General features: G+C 32.1%; 1 protein-coding gene across 3 annotated transcripts in view; it reads right to left on the reverse strand.

Moving 5' to 3' along the window:
* Positions 1–1,194: 1,194 nt before the first annotated feature.
* LOC111707388 (metabotropic glutamate receptor 6) overlaps positions 1,195–19,308 on the reverse strand; it is a 63,122-nt gene continuing 45,008 nt past the window's right edge. For 2 of the 3 annotated variants that reach the window (XM_023480489.1, XM_023480491.1), the window contains 11 exons: positions 18,123–18,191; positions 17,836–17,906; positions 13,803–13,902; positions 10,941–11,042; positions 9,789–9,903; positions 8,485–8,522; positions 8,085–8,121; positions 6,251–6,288; positions 5,843–5,873; positions 3,809–3,852; positions 1,195–1,369 (listed from right to left, as the gene is read on the reverse strand). In XM_023480489.1, the coding sequence (XP_023336257.1) occupies positions 1,345–1,369; positions 3,809–3,852; positions 5,843–5,873; positions 6,251–6,288; positions 8,085–8,121; positions 8,485–8,522; positions 9,789–9,903; positions 10,941–11,042; positions 13,803–13,902; positions 17,836–17,906; positions 18,123–18,191 (670 nt within the window). In that variant the 3' untranslated portion in view covers positions 1,195–1,344. The remainder of the gene's footprint in view (positions 1,370–3,808; positions 3,853–5,842; positions 5,874–6,250; positions 6,289–8,084; positions 8,122–8,484; positions 8,523–9,788; positions 9,904–10,940; positions 11,043–13,802; positions 13,903–17,835; positions 17,907–18,122; positions 18,192–19,308) is intronic. The other variant, XM_023480490.1, reaches the window with a different exon arrangement.

Raw genomic sequence — 19,308 nt, forward strand, 5'->3', positions numbered from 1 at the left:
GTTTACTATTAAAACATTTAATTTAATATCCATACTACAATATATGAATTAATATTAACATCGTATCACACAGGATTGGACATTTAGATGACGCTTCTTTATTCTATACAAGTTAAAGGTACTGTCTACTTAAGTGCAATTGACCCCCCCTTCTCCCAAATAAATAGTTACTTTGCACATAGACAAATTTTGTCTTTATGCAGAATGTTTATACCTGCAAATGGATAGATTTTCAGTAGCAGCTAAATAAATTTGCAGATTGTTGCAGATTGTTGAAAACTTACAAGACAACAAAAGTACCGTGGTAAAATTACTTAAGCAGTCTTTTTAAGCATAATATATATATTGACAACATAATATTGTTGTACATAACATACTATTGTTGTACATAACATAATATTGTTGTACTTAACATAATATTGTTGTACATAACATAATATTGTTGAACATAACATAATATTGTTGTACATAACATAATATTGTTGTACTTAACATAATATTGTTGTACATAACATAATATTGTTGAACATAACATAATATTGTTGTACATAACATAATATTGTTATGCTTAACATAATATTGTTGTACATAACATAATATTGTTGTACATAACATAATATTGTTGTACACAACATAATCTTGTTGTAAATAACATAACATTGTTGTACATAACATTATATTGTTGAACATAACATATATTGTTGTACATAACATAATATTGTTGTACAGGGTTGAATGCAAAGAATGAGACTTCAATGAGATAAAACTCTTTAAACAAAGCCCTGGACACGCACCTCTGCCCCTTTCGTAAAAGTAAGGTCAACCTACAGGGTGTCCCACGAAACATGACAATAGCAAGAAGGTATGTTTAAGGATATCTACTCGATATAAAGCAATATTTATTAATACTTATTTTGACTCAAACTCTTAACTAAATGAATATAGAAAAAATATGCCGGTTTAAGAAAGTTTTAGATAGATATTTGCAATCATACAGAACAAAAAGTTTTATCAAAAATTAAACTTAAAAAGTTTTATAGAAGATTTTAAAAAAATGCAAAAAAAATCATTTCTGACACCCCTACGCTTAGTACGCCAATATAATTCACCAAAACCATACTGCAGTCCTTCACAATTATCATACAGGGAAATTTTCATCTTTCTAAACATCCCAACGAAAGATTTGACAGGTTCTTTATAATTTGATTTGATATTAAATGGTTTGACAAAAAAGAAACAAGTTCACAGTGGCAGAAAACCTTGAAAGGAAAAAAAATTCCATAATTGAAGTCTCATTCATTGTGGATCACCCTGTACGTGAAGTATCCATTGTAGAAGGACTCTTCAGTAAACTGTCTTTTCCTCATCACTAGAAATAATATTTATTAAAGGATTGAACACAATATACTGCAGGGTGTCCCAATAATATTTATTACAGAATTGTACACAATATTCTACAGGGTGTCCCAATAAACATGAGAATAAAGGGACAAATTTTAGATCATCTTCGAATTACACTTTCATATAACAAAATTATTCCTAATTGCGTGGGCTTCTAAGGTTTGGTTTGCTTGTTTTCTTCCCTTAAAAATTGTTAAAAATCCAGATTTTGTCTTAGCTATATTAATCTTTCTTATCTATTTATCTACTCTTTTTCAGGATATTTACATGGAACTGATTAAAATTGATAAAGACACCGTCTTTCAGCCCTTTAATGCAGGATTAATTACATTAGAGGAGACTTTAATGCAGGATTATCTACAATAGGAGAGACTTTAATGCAGGATTAACTACATTAGAGGAGACTTTAATGCAGGGTAAACTACATTAAAAGAGACTTTAATGCAGAGTTGACTACATTAGTTGAGACTTTAATGCAGGATTAAATACAATAGGGGAGACTTTAATGCAGGGTTAACTACAATAGGGGAGACTTTAATGTAGGGTTAACTACAATACAGGGGACTTTAATGCAGGGTTAACTACAATAGGGGAGACTTTAATGCAGGATTAACTACATTAGAGGAGACTTTAATGCAGGGTTAACTACAATAGGGGAGACTTTAATGCAGGGTTAACTACATTAAAGGAGACTTTAATTCGGGGTTAACTACGTTAGAGGAGACTTTAATGCGGGGTTAACTATAATAGAGGAGACTTTAATGTGGAGTTAACTACAATAGAGGAGACTTTAATGTGGGGTTAACTACAATAGAGGAGACTTTAATGCAGGGTTAACTACATTAGAGGAGATTTTAATGCAGGGTTAACTACATTAGAGGAGACTGTTATGCAGGGTTAACTACATTAGAGGAGACTTTAATGCAGGGTTAACTATAATAGAGGAGACTTTAATGTGGGGTTAACTACAATAGAGGAGACTTTAATGTGGGGTTAACTACAATAGAGGAGACTTTAAAGCAGGGATAACTACATTAGAGGAGACTTTAATGCAGGGTTAATTACATTAGAGGAGACTGTAATGCAGGGTTAACTACATTACAGGAGACTTTAATGCAGGGTTAACTATAATAGGTGAGACTTTAATGCAGGGTTAACTACATTAAAGGAGACTTTAATGCGAGGTTAACTACATTAGAGGAGACTTTAATGCAGGGTTAACTATAATAGAGGAGACTTTAATGTGGGCTTAACTACAATAGAGGAGACTTTAATGTGGGGTTAACTACAATAGAGGAGACTTTAATGCAGGATTAACTACATTAAAAGAGACTTTAATGCAGGATTAACTACAATAGGGGAGACTTTAATGCAGGGTTAACTACAATAGAGGAGACTTTAATGCAGGGTTAACTATAATAGAGGAGACTTTCATGTGGGGTTATCTTCAATAGAGGAGACTTAAATGTGGGGTTAACTACAATAGAGGAGACTTTAATGCAGGGTTAACTACATTAGAGGAGACTTTAATGCAGGGATAACTACATTAGAGGAGACTGTAATGCAGGGTTAACTACATTAGAGGAGACTTTAATGCAGGGTTAACTACAATAAGGGAGACTTTAATGCCGGGTTTACTACATTAGAGGAGACTTTAATGCAGGGTTAACTACATTAGAGGAGCCTTTGATGTAGGGTTAACTACAATTCAGGAGACTTTAATGAAGGGTTAACTACAATAGAGGAGACTTTAATGTGGGGTTGACTACAATAGAGGAGACTTTAATGCAGGGTTAACTACAATACAGGAGACTTTAATGTAGAGTTAAATACAATACAGGCGACTTTAATGTAGAGTTAAATAAAATACAGGATACTTTAATGCAGGGTTAAATACAATACAGGAGACTTTAATGCAGGGTTAACTACAATAGAGGAGACTTTAATGCAGGGTTAACTACAATGGAGGAGACTTTAATTCAGGGTTAAATACAATACAGGAGACTTTAATGCAGGGTTAACTACAATACAGGAGACTTTAATGCAGGGTTAACTACAATACAGGAGACTAATGCAGGGTTAACTACAATACAGGGGACTTTGATGCAGGGTTAACTACAATACAGGAGACTTTAATGCAGGGTTAACTACAACACAGGGGACTTTAATGCAGGGTTAACTACAATACAGGGGACTTTAATGCAGGGTTAACTACAATACAGGAGACTTTAATGCAGGGTTAACTACAATACAGGGGACTTTAATGCAGGGTTAACTACAACACAGGAGACTTTAATGGTGGGTTAACTACAATACAGGAGACTTTAATCCAGGGTTAACTACAATACAGTCGTCTCTGAAGTCGCATCCTTTGTCTGTAACCCTGTATCTGGATTAAGACGTATACCTGAGTGCAGAAAAGCTAGTATCCAGGCTGCGGGAGAACCTTGTCTAAAAATATACAAAAAATATTCCTAGAAAATCCCAAGCTCGGTATTTTTCGTAACAAATTAGATAAAAAATTTACTTTTTTTACATTTACGTTTTTTTTAAAAAAGTCTGACTCTGGGAAAAAATCTTTGCAGTAATATAGTAGGCCATAAGAGGCCTCAACTCGTCAAATTTTAACTGGCCCCAAGGTTTTCATCGGAGACCTCCCTGATTTTCCTCGAAAACCCACAGATTATGATCGGAGACCACCCAGATTTTCATTGGAGATCGTGTATATTTCAACAAAATAATCTTTAATTTTTTGGGGTCTCCAATAAACATCGGGGGTCTCCGATGAAAAGCTAACATCCTATGAGTCTCTGATATAAAATTGAAAGGTCTTTTAGTCTCCGATATTAAATTTAAAGGTCTCCTAATAATCTTCGAAAAAAAACTTGAAAATATCCAATAAAACTTTGGGGTTTTCAATGCAATTGCAGATGTCAGAGTCTTCGAGCATTCCAGTGATGATGATTTCTCCCCAGACCCGAACCCAAGAATATAACAACATTTTTAGGGAAAACTTATTTTTATACAGTACATACATATATCCCATTGCAAATGACAATTCTTTGATAACTATGGTCTATCAGTCAAGAAAAAATGGTCATATGCTACTCCTAGTCTTGTGATTTTTAAAAAGTGGTCTGACTTGTAATTTCAAATATAAAAAATTCTAGTGTAGAGACCAGATTCTTCCAAGCCCCAAGTCAGCCTGTACATTTCAGAAAACCAATACAAAGACTGATCTTGTTTAATAAAAAGCCAGGTTGTATAGAGCTAAGGAGCTAGATTTCATTGATCCTCATTGTTAAAAGAAAATTAAATTAACCCTATCAAACCCTCCTTGGTTCTACTCTCATTGAGAATAGAGATTACGGTACAACACGAAGTCAAGTGTTATACAACATAGAACTTACAAGCTACAGTTAGATATTATACTTCCTCAAACATTTCTTTATTTCGTGAACAGTACCTTTAAACAGTAGAAAATAATCTTCAGAGGTTGGACATTTTGAAAAAAACGCTTTATTTACCAACGGATTAAGCTAATTCCTTTCTTACTGATCAGAGCTGGAAACTTTTGAATGGTGCATATCGGGATTAAAGCTTGATCCACTCTTTTTCTTAATCTTGAGATTAAATAATGCTTGTTCTCCTGTTGTTATTAATCCCCAGATTAATTAACCGATCGGGATTAAGGATATCTCATTCTAAAGTTTTCGGCTCAGAAATTGTTAAATTATTTTACAAATTAAGGATTTAATTGCTATAAAGTTTATACTGCGGTCTTATACAAAAGTTCCAACCTCTGATTTAGTTTTCTCGGTAATTTTCAAAGAAAATAATATTTTTTTCTGTTAATATAAACAGCTCATTAGAAAACATGTTAGATACAGCTAGAGGTGGGCATAATTTTTGTGAACGAACGATTATTTTAGAAAAAATGAATTTGTTCGTGAACGATGGTATCGTTCAGAAAATAACAAACGATGCATATGTCGTTTATAGAACGAACGAAAAAAACGAACCATATAATATTGAATATTATTTTGTTTTTATACGATTGAAAAAAAACTAACGATATGGGTCATTCATGAACGATGAACAATCAAAATGAAAAAAAGCCGAACGCGCCCATCTCTAGATACAGCATATAATCAACCAGTCTAGAGAAAACATTACATTGACTGAGCTGAATATATTAACAAAATAGGAGAGCAAACCGTTTTTAATATCTTAAAAGTTTTCATAAGAAAACCGTGGAGAATATCGGCAAAATATTATATTTTTCAGTCATACAAGTATTTTAAAACTTTAAACAACTCTTTTAGTATTGAAATAAAACTGAATCTGACGAACAAAAGAAACAGGGTTAAAGTGGCAACAGTATGTACTGATCGACTTTAAAATCAAACAATTATATTTTAAAGATTTGAATCTGAATTACCATTTTTCTTGTCTTGTTTGCAGCATATGTCCTGAGAGCAGAAAAGAAATGTGAAGAAAATATCTTTTATTCAATTTTGAGAGAATTTTTGAGAATTTCTATCCCGCATTTTTACTCCCAATTTTATGCTCTTGGGTTTATTCATTTTCTTATTTGTTCCGAGGCAAAACAAAAATTAACATATTATTTTGGCAAAGCAATTTTAGTCTAATGTTTCGCAGATTTTCTTTAGAAAACGTCCATTTTTATGCAACATGAATTGAACAAATTTATTCTTCCAACCGTCTAGTGTTTTTTTAAATTTTTGTCTGTTTTATTTATATTTTAGTTAAAAATATGATATAAACAAAACAAAAATCCCACAAAAAGTTTAGGCAAAGTTAAAATAAATTATTTAACATTTTCTGCCTGGCGCACTTTTCTGGATGGAGAACAACCAGATAAACCTAGAGAATAGTGTTTATATAAACCATTATATTTAAAGAGACTGTAGGCGTAATTTCATTGGAACAGTGTTTATATAAACCATTATATTTAAAGAGACTGTAGGCGTAATATCATTGGAACAGTGTTTATATAAACCATTATATTTAAAGAGACTGTAGGCGTAATATCATTGGAATAGTGTTTTTATAAACCTTTACATTTAAAGAGACTGTAGGCGTAATATCATTGGATCAGTGTTTTTATAAACCATTATATTTAAAAAGACTGTAGGTATAATTTCATAGGAACAGTGTTTTTATAAACCATTATATTTAAAGAGACTGTAGGCATAATTTCATAGGAACAGTGTTTTTATAAACCATTATATTTAAAGAGACTGTAGGTATAATTTCATAGGAACAGTGTTTTTATAAACCATTATATTTAAAGAGACTGTAGGCATAATTTCATAGGAACAGTGTTTTTATAAACCATTATATTTAAAGAGACTATAGGCATAATTTCATTGGAACAGTGTTTTTATAAACCATTATATTTAAAGAGACTGTAGGCGTAATATCATTGGAACTGTGTTGTTATAAACCATTATATTTAAAGAGACTGTAGGCATACTTTCATTGGAACAGTGTTTTTATAAACCATTATATTTAAAGAGACTGTAGGCGTAATTTCATTGGAATAGCGTTTTTATAAACCATTATATTTAAAGAGACTGTAGGCATAATTTCATTGGAACAGTGTTTTTATAAACCATTATATTTAAAGAGACTGTAGGCGTAATTTCATTGGAATAGCGTTTTTATAAACCATTATATTTAAAGAGACTGGAGGCGTAATTTCATTGGAACAGTGTTTTTATAAACCATTATATTTAAAGAGACTGTAGGCGTAATTTCATTGGAACAGTGTTTTTATAAACCATTTTATTTAAATAGACTGTAGGCGTACTATCATTGGAATAGCGTTTTTATAAACCATTATATTTAAAGAGACTGTCGGCGTAATATCATTGAAACAGTGTTTTTATAAACCATTATATTTAAAGAGACTGTAGGCGTACTATCATTGGAATAGCGTTTTTATAAACCATTATATTTAAAGAGACTGTCGGCGTAATATCATTGGAATAGTGTTTTTATAAACCATTATATTTAAAGAGACTGCAGGGGTAATTTCATTGGAACTGTGTACATAGGAGTTTCCTGACTTTAAATTTTTAGATCATAAAATAAGGAAATGACGTCATTAGTGAACAGTTTTTTAAGGCTGCAGTTGTAATATAAATAACGGTCACTTAAAATTACCTTTGCCCTTCAACCTTTAACCTTGCCCTATCAAACTTTTAACAAACTTCTAACTAATTTTTAAAAAACTTTTAACTAGCTTTTAACCAATTTTTAAACAAATTTTAACCAACTTCCAACCAACTTTTATCAAACTTCTAACCACCTCTAACCAACTTCTATCCAACTTCTAACCAACTTCTAATCATCTTTTAACTAACTTCTAACCAACTTTTAACCAACTTCTACCCAACTTCTAATTAACTTCTAACCAACTTTTAACCAACTTCTAACAAACTTCTAACCATGCTTCTAACCAACTGCTAACCAACCTTCTAATAACTTCTAACCAACCTTCTAATAACTTCTAACCAACTTATAACAAACCTTCTAACCAGCCTCAAAAAATATTTACACATGGATTTTAAATTTAATCCTGTCTAGTGTCTAGGTAAATGTGAGTAAACAGAAACATCTACCACTTTTGGTAAATGTTAAACAGGTTTATTTACCTTTGGTCCAAACAGAAGACACAGTGTGACACTGGCACTATTAATTTAACATTTTTTAAGGAAAACTAAGATTAACCATACATTATTAGTTGGGGCGAATATTAAGAAAAACTTTAGACATTTCAAATTAATTAAATCTAATTATAGTTTCTGATAAGAAAGAGCTAAAAGTGCAAAAGGAGTAAATATTTAAAAACAAAAAATCTTATAAAACTCTTTTTTAATCTTTAAGAAAAATGAAAAACGTTTTTGTTTTGTTTTGGAAAATAAGTTAAACTTTACCTTTAAGGCAACACTCCAGGAAACAAGATTTTTAAAGGAGATTAAAGAAAAAAACAAAATTGTTTAATTTTTCGAAAAAGAAGATTTTGAAAAATAGAAAATAAAAAATATGAATTTCCTGAGACAGACGCACATGCAAAGACTGCAGATCTGTACCTGACAAATAATAAATTAGAAAGTCAATCAATGAATAAATGATTTAATCTTATTTTGAGTAACAATTCAGATAAATCAATCAATCATATAATCAATATTTCATTAATTTTAACTACAGGGTGTCCCACAAAACATGACAGTTGGTGAATAGTTTAAAATGTCTTCTTCCATAATTTGTTAGATTGTTTGATACTAAAGAGAATAATAGAAAATATTGTATTGTAGTCATCTTATAGTAAAATTGATTTCAAAGTAAAATATATTTGAGTATAAGATGCCAAAAGTTAATATATGGCAGTCATATTATAGTAAAATTGATTTCAAAGTAAAATATATTTGAGTAAAAGATTTTTTAAACAAAATAAATTACAAAAAGTCTTTAATATCTGATACAGTATATGGAAGAAGACATTCAAAATTATTCGCCAACTGCCATGTTTTGTGGAACACCCTGTATATAAATCAATCAATCAATCTATCATTTATTTAATCAATATTTCATTTACTTCAATTAGAAACATCAATCAATCAATCAATCATCTCATCATTATTTCAGTAACCATTATACCCTGTAATCAGGTTACCTACGAAGAATATATGAATGAAGGCTAGCCAGACTATACATATTGAGTACATCGTGAACCCAATATACTTCAATACCAGAAGCCAAAACAGTGTATTGTTATATAAGCCAGTTTTGAAACTCGGGTTTCATAAATGGGGTTAGGCAGTTTTGTGGATATCAACATTTTTGCTATGAAATAGTATTTTATTTAGTTTCTTCATATACTTCATTTTTCCGAATCTCTTAGATCAAAATCTACACAAATGTTATGACCTCAAAAAAGTAACTCGGGAGTTTTGTTCAACGATTCTCTTTTAAATTTTGGGCTCTGGTAGATGTGGTTAACTCAAAAGAAAATATGAATGAAGGCTAGCCAGACAATACACATGGAGTACATCGTGAACCCAATATACTTCTATACCTGGTAGTCGTGGTTAGCTCCGAAGAAAATATGAATGAAGGCTAGCCAGACTATACATGTGGAGTACATCGTGAACCCAACATACTTCTATACCTGGTAGTCGTGGGTAGCTCCGAAGAATATTGGAATGAAGGCTAGCCAGACTATACATGTTGAGTACATCGTGAACCCAATATACTTCTATTACCTGGTAGTCGTGGTTAGCTCCGAAGAATATTGGAATGAAGGCTAGCCAGACTATACATGTGGAGTACATCGTGAACCCAATATACTTCTATACCTGGTAGTCGTGGTTAGCTCCGAAGAATATTGGAATGAAGGCTAGCCAGACTATACATGTTGAGTACATCGTGAACCCAATATACTTTGCCTCGTTGAAATTCTCAGGAATTTTTCTGTTAAATCAAATACAACATTTTAAAACTTTTCTGAGGAGGGAAAGTTTTAATAATACTTTGCTCTCGACAACTTTATTTTAAAGAGATTGTTGACCTTTTAAAAATGTTAGTAGAAATCGTTAGAAAGCACGGAAGCCGTAGTACATTTGAATTTCAGAGCTGGGTCAACTTTTCCAGTCCCAGTTTGAACCCGGACATTGGGTAAATAAAGCAGACACTTAATAGGACTAGCCGGTGCAACAAGGTTGACGCGGTCAGACTTTAGGTTGAATTTACTTTTACTGAAGGGTCAGAGGTGCGTGAAAGACTTTGTCTAACATCTGATTATGTATAATACTGTTTCATGAAAACAGAACTAACGTTTAACGTCAAAAATCTTTTTGATTGAATTTGATAATACTAAATGTGAGTTTAGCAAACTGTTCATATCAATATACGTGTAAAAGTTTTGTTAATCCAATCCTAACTAAAAAAAAAACGAATAATGTTTACTTTTAAACAAATGTTTTTATTTAGTTTTGATTTGTTTATTTTTAAACATGCAAAAAAATTATTATTATTTTTATTGATACAAACAAATTTAGTCTTTGGAACAAAATCAAATATTTAAACCACAATATCTTTAGAACTTGATGTTGTAAACCTTTGATATTTCAAACTCAGATTACTTGATCTAACAGAATTCATAGTTTGAAATATCTAAGGTATGCAACATTTGGTTCCAAAGATATAGTTATTAGAAAATCAGAGTTTGTGACAAAGACTCAATTCCTTTACATTGAACCTTTTTTTTCAAATTGAATGCAAAAATAAAATAAAAAACTGTAAAATGCAGAGAATTCCTAATATCGAAATATAAAATTTAAGATTTGATTAAAAGGTTAAAAGGATTAGAGAACTTATTATGAAATTGTTTTAAAGGTTAAGAAATGAAAAGGCTAAGATGAAAGGTTAATATATTTTAAAGTAAATTTAATACTTCTACGGTAAAGTACTTGAATTTGTTGTGTAAATAAATGTAATGTTGTACATTCCTTGTTTTGAACGCGTAGAGGGTGCAAAGTACAACCAGTATAATGTTGTACAGGAGAGATATTATGATGGATACAAAGGATACACCGCAGGTCTTCACAGCACTGTAAAAATATTCAAGTAGTAAAAACGCTGAAAAAAGTTTAGGAATTTTTAACCCTGTATCACCTCTACATGATACCCTTCGGTTCCCTGGAATAATTCAACAAAAACGATGGGCCTGTAAAAGGAATTGAATCTTTGCAACAAACTCTGATTTTCTAATCACTATATCTTTGGAACCGAATGTTGCAGGCCTTAGATATTTCAAACTATGAATTCTGTTAGATCAAATAATCTGAGTTTGAAATATCAAAGGTTTACAACATCGAGTTCTGAAGATATTGAGGTTTGAAGATTTGATTTTGTTCCAAAGACTCAATTCCTTTTCAGGTTGAATTATGTCTTCTGCTTTAAAAATTGTCTTTTAATGACTTGTTAAATAATTTGGCAAAGAAATAATCCAGTTACAGGGAAAGATGATTACAAGGAACGGACAGTATGCATTCCGTACAGTCGTCTCTGAATACAAGGAACGGACAGTATGCATTCCGTACAGTCGTCTCTGAAGTCCCATTTTTTGTGGGCAAAAGCATGTCAGAAGAAAGTGCTTCATTACAAAGATAATTCATATAAAGTTTTTAATTTTCAATTAAAGAAAGTCTTGAATATTCTCTGTTTTATGTCGACTTCTAACAATCCATCTCTTTGCAAAATTTTTCTCTTTTACTTGAAAATATTTAATCTGAGTAAGTTCTTTCTACTGAACTGAAAAGAAAGTTGTGACTTGGCATTTTTTTAACAGAGAGTGAAATTACAGTACAACTTAACTTTGCGAAAATTGAATCACTTAGAATTTGTGCAAATAAGCATCCGTGTACATTTTAAAAATGAAGTTTTCTGAAAAAAAAATTCAGATCGATGATCGATGATCAGACGATCTTAAAGAGATTGTATTTGTAATTTTAAGAGAACCTTCATTTGCAAACACGTCAAACTAAAGTAAATTGTACGTAAGATTGAAATCGTATATGTTTCCAATCAAATATCCTTTAATTGAAAAGCTATTGAGAAGAACAAAATCGTTTTGATTTTCTAATTTGTAACAAATAACTCTTTATTTCTTATAATTGTGCGTAAAAAACGTACCAAAGTGTTTAACAGATGCAAGTGTTTCTTTCGATAAACAAAGAAACAGAGATTGTCATGTTTGACCATTCAAAGGGTACTCAGGGGCGTATATAGGGGGGTTATTGGGTTAAGTACCCTGCTCTTTGAATGCTGGGATAATTCCTACCTGGAGTCACTTTGATATTTTTATATTTACATTGTAAAACAATGTTACAATATGTTTTTACCTTCATGCAGAATGTACAATACAAATTACCTTTAGATTTGTCCATTATAATAGTCCCTGAGCCCGAAACTTAAGACAAGGTAACGTTAAAAAACCTGTTTAAGAACCTAGGTTTCACAAATGGGGTTAGCCAGCTTTGTGGATATCAATATTTTTGTTATGAAATATTATTTTATTTAGTTTCTTCATTCTCCATATTTTTCGAATCTATTAAATCAAAATCTACACAAATGTTAAGACCCCAGAAAGGAAACTCAAGAGTTTTGTTCAACGATACTAAGGCGGGTAGATATAGTGGATTATATACCTGGGAAGTCTCCAGGTGGGTAGATATAGAGAATTATATACCTCAGAAGTTCCCAGGTGGGTAGATATAGTGAATTATATATCTTGTAAGTCTCCAGGTGGGTAGATATAGTGAATTATATACCTGGGAAGTCTCCAGGTGGGTAGATTTAGTGAATTATATACCTTGTAAGTCTCCAGGTGGGTAGATATAGTGAATTATATACCTGGGAAGTCTCCAGGTGGGTAGATATAGTGAATTATATACCTGGGAAGTCTCCAGATGGGTAGATATAGTGGATTATGTATATAGGAAGTCTCCAGGTGGGTAGATATAGTAAATTATATACCTGGGAAGTCTCCAGGTGGGTAGATATAGAAAAGAGTATATACCTGGAAAGTCTCCAGGTGGGTACATATAGTAGATTATATACCTGGGAAGTCTCCAGATGGGTAGATATAGTGGATTATGTATATAGGAAGTCTCCAGGTGGGTAGATATAGTAAATTATATTCCTGGGAAGTCTCCAGGTGGGCAAATATAGTGGATTATATACCTGGGAAGTCTCCAGGTGGGTACATATGGTAGAGTATATACCTGGGAAGTCTCCAGGTGGACAGTTATAGCGGATTATATACCTGGGATGGTCCCCAGGTAGGTATATAGTAGATATATACCTTGATTAGTCCCCAGGTGGGTATATACATAGTAGATTATATACCTGCAATAGTTCACAGGTGGGTAGATATAATGGATTATATACCTGGGATAGTCCCCAAGTGCGTAGATAAAATGGATTATAGACCTGGAATAGTCCTCAGCTGGGTAGATATATTGGATTATATACCTGGGATAGTCCCCAGGTGGGTAGATATAATGTATTATATACCTGGGATAGTCCCCAGGTGAGTAGATATAGTGGATTATATACTGGGATAGTCCCCAGGTGGGTAGATATAATGGATTATATACCTGGGATAGTCCCCAGGTGGGTAGATATAATGGATTATATACCTGGGATAGTCCCCAGGTGGGTAGATATAATGTATTATATACCTGGGATAGTCCCCAGGTGAGTAGATATAGTGGATTATATACCTGGGATAGTCCCCAGGTGGGTAGATATAATGGATTATATACCTGGGATAGTCCCCAGGTGGGTAGATATAATGGATTATATACCTGGGATAGTCCCCAGGTGGGTAGATATAATGGATCTCATGATTAGGTGGATCAATGATAATCCAGGTTACTACTCCAATCAACTGAATCATGATCAAGCCTGAAAAGACAAATATTGGAAAAAAAATAAATTGCACTTGAAAAAAAACTGGTTCTTTGCCAAAAATGTTCCAGCTTACATTAGATAGCTGGAAAGTTTTCTGATTTAAATATGCAAACTGGAATTTTCCTTTGCTTTCTGGAATAGAATCTTGAAATTTTCCTTTCCATTATCACGTGACTAAAACTGGAAAAAAATTTCTCAAATTCTTAGTTCCTTTCTGGTTAACTCCGTTTGGGATGAAAATTTGAAATGTATTAAATAATGAAAACCCAGCTCAAGTTTATACATACACACAATGCCAAGCTCTTAGTAAAATACAGCCGCAGCACTCGGTCGCTTTTTAATTTAGAGTACTGCCTCTTTTCGCTTTCAGAAAACTGTAGTCTTGTAAATTTTTTAACATTAATTTGTTGAACAAAGTGTAAAAAAGTAATGGACCGGGTCACCATGTTTACGGATTTTTAGGGGAATTTATTAAGAGAATTAGTTTAGAGAAATTCCTGGGAATTTCTCCGGAATTATAATAAAAGAAAATTCTGAGAATTTCTCCTGATTACTTCTCTGGAAATTCCTGAGAAGTTCTTAGGACTTGGTCACCAAGTTTACGGATTTTTAGGGGAATTTATTAAGAGAATTAGTTTAGAGAAATTCCTGGGAATTTCTCCGGAATTATAATAAAAGAAAATTCTGAGAATTTCTCCTGATTACTTCTCTGGAAATTCCTGAGAAGTTCTTAGGACTTGGTCACCAAGTTTACGGATTTTTAGGGGAATTAAATAAGAGAAAAAGTTTCGAGAAATTCCTGAGAATTTCTTTGGAATTTTTCTCCAGAATAGCGTTTCCACGAAACGGCTAAATCTTTTGCGCAAAATTTGCGCTATTTTCGCGCACATTTTGTTGCAAACTTTTGCGCTATTTTTGCGCATGAAACGCAATGAGTTTTGCGCAGTTTAGCACAAGTTGCGCAAAACCAGAAATATTTTTTTGCGAAAGTTGCACATGAAACGAAATTTTAGTTTTGCGCAAAATCGCAAGTTTTACGCAAAATGTAACTTTTTAGACAAATTGTCAAAAATTGATATTCTAAGCTTAGAATTAAACAGCTGAAGATTTATTCCATACATAAAAAATATTAACATACGAGTATGATAACGATTATACTACACTCAATTGGTTATACTTCCAGTTACAAAAAGTTTAAATTAAGGGACCAAAATTAATAAAATAGAAATTAGAGAGTGTGAAACTTGGCAATATTTTAATCCTATTAAATAATTTCAAATGACACTTAAAAGCTTTGCCTAATCAAGAATGAATTATGTTCTTAAATTTTTTAATCAAATTTCTTAAATCTTTTTAATCTCATATAAAATAATGCAAGAAAGTAACCAATGCCTGAAGAATCCACTTTTAGGAAATATGCATGTCCAAAACTAAAATTGTCGAGAAAATTGTGAGATTTGAACTCTTCTTAACTGTCATTGGTCAATTATGTAAAAGTGACCAATAGGAAGACATTCCAAAACAAGATTTTTCCAGAATTGAATTCTAAGAAACACACACCGTCACCAACCGTTTGATTTTTGCGAAATTGCGGAATTGCGCAAAACTTGAGTTTCGCAAAAGCGGAATCGGGCAATTTTGCGCAAAAGGACTTTTGCGAATGATTGCGCAAATTGTTGTTTTTTCGCGCAAAACTGATACAGAAAGAAAAAAAGATTTTGCGTTTCGTTTTTCTCCAATAGGTGTCTCTGAGGTTCTCTTCTATTATGCACTGCCCTAACAAAATCTTTTTTTCTTTGCATCCTTTTTGTTAAAAAATAATAATCTACTTTAGAATCATCTTTTTTTAAAAATATTTGTAGATTTAAAATTTTTTTTTTGTTTCTTGACAATAATAAACAAAATACATGACAACTTCAGTAAGATCAAAAACGACTATAACATTCTGACTTAAGAAGATGGTTTTACTTCTAAAAAGTTGGAGGGGCAATATAGTTGTTAAGTTATTCACTACAATTGGGCCTAAGTCCTGGTTAGTGAATTTTCTCAGGAATATGCTGAGAATATTTCAAGGTTTTCCTGAGGAACTCTTGAGAAAATCTTGGGAATAGTTCCCAGGAAATTCCCAGGAATTGGTTCTGAAGAACTTTTCTCCGGCAATTCCTAAGAATTTCCACGAATTTTGTCGACATTTTCTCTGATTTTTATGCAGAATTGGTAACAAGAAATTCCCTGGAATTGGTTACAAGAAATTCCTTGGATAGAGTTATGAGAATTTCCGCGGATTCCCAGGAACGATTCCTGGGAATTTCCGCGGATTTTACGCAAAATTGTTACTTGGGTAATACATATCTCCCTATATAATGAGTATCTCCCTATGTGATAATTATCTAACTTTCAAATAAATATCTCTCTGCATAACAAATATCTCCCAATCTAATAAATATATATCTATCTGATAAATATTTACCTATCTAATATATATCTCTCTACCCAATAAATTTCTACCTATCTAATAAATATCATCCTATCTAATAAATATCTTCCTATCTAATAAATATCTCCCTATCTAATAAATATCTTCCTATCTAATAAATATCTTCCTATCTAATAAATATCTTCCTATCTAATAAATATCTTCCTATCTAATTAATATCTTCCTACCAAATAAATATCTACCTATCTAATAAATATCTTCCTCTCTAATAAATATTTTCCTACCTAATATATATATATACCTATCTAATACATATTTTCCTATCTAATAAATATCTTCCTATCTAATAAATATCTTCCTATCTAATTAATATCTTCCTACCTAACAAATATCTTCCTATCTAACAAATGTCTTCCTATCTAATAAATATCTACCTATCTAATAAATATCTTCCTATCTAATAAATATCTTCCTATCTTATAAATATCTTCCTATCTAATTAATATCTTCCTACCTAATAAATATCTACCTATCTTAGAAATATTTTCCTACCTAATAAATATCTTCCTACCTAATAAATATCTGCCTATCTGGTTAATATCTTCCTATCTAATAAATATCTTCCTATCTAATAAATATATTCCTATCTAATAAATATTTTCCTTTCTAATTAATATCTTCCTACCAAATGAATATCTACCTATCTAATAAATATTTTCCTACCTAATAAATATATACCTATCTAATACATATCTTCCTATCTAATAAATATCTCCCTATCTAATTAATATCTTCCTATCTGATAAATATCTACCTATCTGATAAATGTCTACCTTTTTAATCCAATTTAATGTGGGCCACCCTGTATTAAAAGGGTAAATCTAAAAGTAATGTATCGTGTACCAGAAATATATCAAAGAGACTGTAGTATTAGATTTTAAGGTAAATTTTAACAAAATTATCCCGTAAAATGAATTTCTAAAATTCCAAAATGGAAATTTAACAAAAATCTTTTTTTTTCAACTTATAAAATGATATAACATGGCAGCTACAGGGTGTCCCACGAAACATGACAGTATGCAGGACGACTTGAATGTCGTCTTGATTTTTGATATAATTTGCTGCGTTTATTTGTCAACCTAATTTTAGAAGTAAATTTCTAGAGATAATAATCACAAAATTTCCCTTGTCCTGCCATTTCCAAAATGTGGTCTGCCTTTTTTGTGCTTTCAATATTGCCCGAGATATGAAGAATTTCGTTCAGATTTCGACAATTTTGCTTTTATTTAACAAAATTGAAATCTGAACCAAACTCTTTATATCTCCGGTAATATTGAAAGCACAAAAAACGCAGACCACTTTTTGGAAATGCCAGGGCTAGGAGAATTATGTGATAATTGTTTCTGTAATGTTGACATGTGATAGCTTTTAAGGATCCGAAACAATTGTTCATTACCAATTGTTATAATAAGTGGGACAATCTTTATCACCTGAGCAAATACAAATCTGTGACATGGGAGAAATCCATTTCAGCTTGCATTGATCCTTGTGGTTGAAAATCCTGGAAAAATTACAATTTAGTGAGACCATCTGACTTTTAAATTGGATAGTCTGCTACCCGGGGGGATGTAAGATTACGGGGTAGAATGAGAGGAGGAGAAAGATATGACGGATGATAGCATGAGACTGGATGATAAAGTGGATTTGAGCCGGGATAGAAAAAGTAGCATGAGACTGGATGATAAAGTGGATTTGAGCCGGGATAGAAAAAATGTACCTGGATATTCTGCTAGTTTTTGTGAAGATAGCAGAGTAGCAGATATTCAAGCAAACCCCCAGACCCCCTCTACAAATAGTAAAGAATTTTATGTAATAGTGTGGTGCGATTGTAATATTCTGAAAATCATCATCTGTCTATAGCTGTTTTCAATTTGGAATAAAACCCCGTTTTGTTTTATTTTCATTTATCCTACATCCTGGAAGTTTTATACCGAGATCAAAGATTATAATCCAGTTTGTTAAACATTCTCGTGCGATAATATAACTGCTATTTCCTAGGATAGCTAGATGAAAAGTCGCAGCTAAATCACAGTTAGAAAATGTCTAACAAACTATATGTCTACAGCAGGGTTGTACCAAGGTTATAATTCAAGCCAAGTTAATTGCAGTTGCGTATACTCTGTGTACATATTGAAAACCGTTCTCTCTGGGCGGAATTTGTAAACAAGCTTCCTATGACCAGAATATTTCATTGATTCTGTATCTTAAAAATGGATCCCATGTCAGGCTACGATATCCGTCATCTGTTTACATTACCGCCCAGAGACTGTAGTACAAAAGATGTGTACACCTCTGAAATAACTTTCCTTGCATTATAACCTTGATTTGTACTGAGTATGTTCCTTTTATGAATTACATACTTTGGCGGACGATGGCCAAGGCGCTTAGCCCCCTAGCCTGTCCTAGCCGCAGGGCGCGGCCCAGAAAGTGCCTAAACCTAACCTAACCCTAAAATATATACTAATCTCTCTCTTCTTATAATTTCTTGCGGCATTCGTGAGTAACAGAGTTTTGCCGCTACCTATATGCTATGCATATATTATCTACATACATTGCATATGCTATGCAATTTTGCACGAACTGTCACAACGCATTGGCCTGTGATATTATCTCACATACTCACTTATACGTTTTTTGTAGCTCTAGACCTGTGAATTTTAGAAGCATCTTTCGTTTTAATTTTAATTTAAAAAGAACACTTTTTCATGATTAATATAAAAATATTCCCTGCATTTGGTACGAAATGCATTTGTATTTCTCCATATTTGGTTTAAGCGGAAAACTGCAATATCTGAATGCAACATATTGATTCTCACCAAATATATTCTGTAATATATTCTCTGATTTCTTTCATATATTTACTTTATTGTAATATTCAACGATCTTCAAATGTGCATAGAGAT

The sequence above is a fragment of the Eurytemora carolleeae genome, unplaced genomic scaffold, assembly GCF_000591075.1.
Source record: "Eurytemora carolleeae unplaced genomic scaffold, Eaff_2.0 scaffold800, whole genome shotgun sequence".
Lineage (NCBI taxonomy): Eukaryota > Metazoa > Arthropoda > Copepoda > Calanoida > Temoridae > Eurytemora > Eurytemora carolleeae.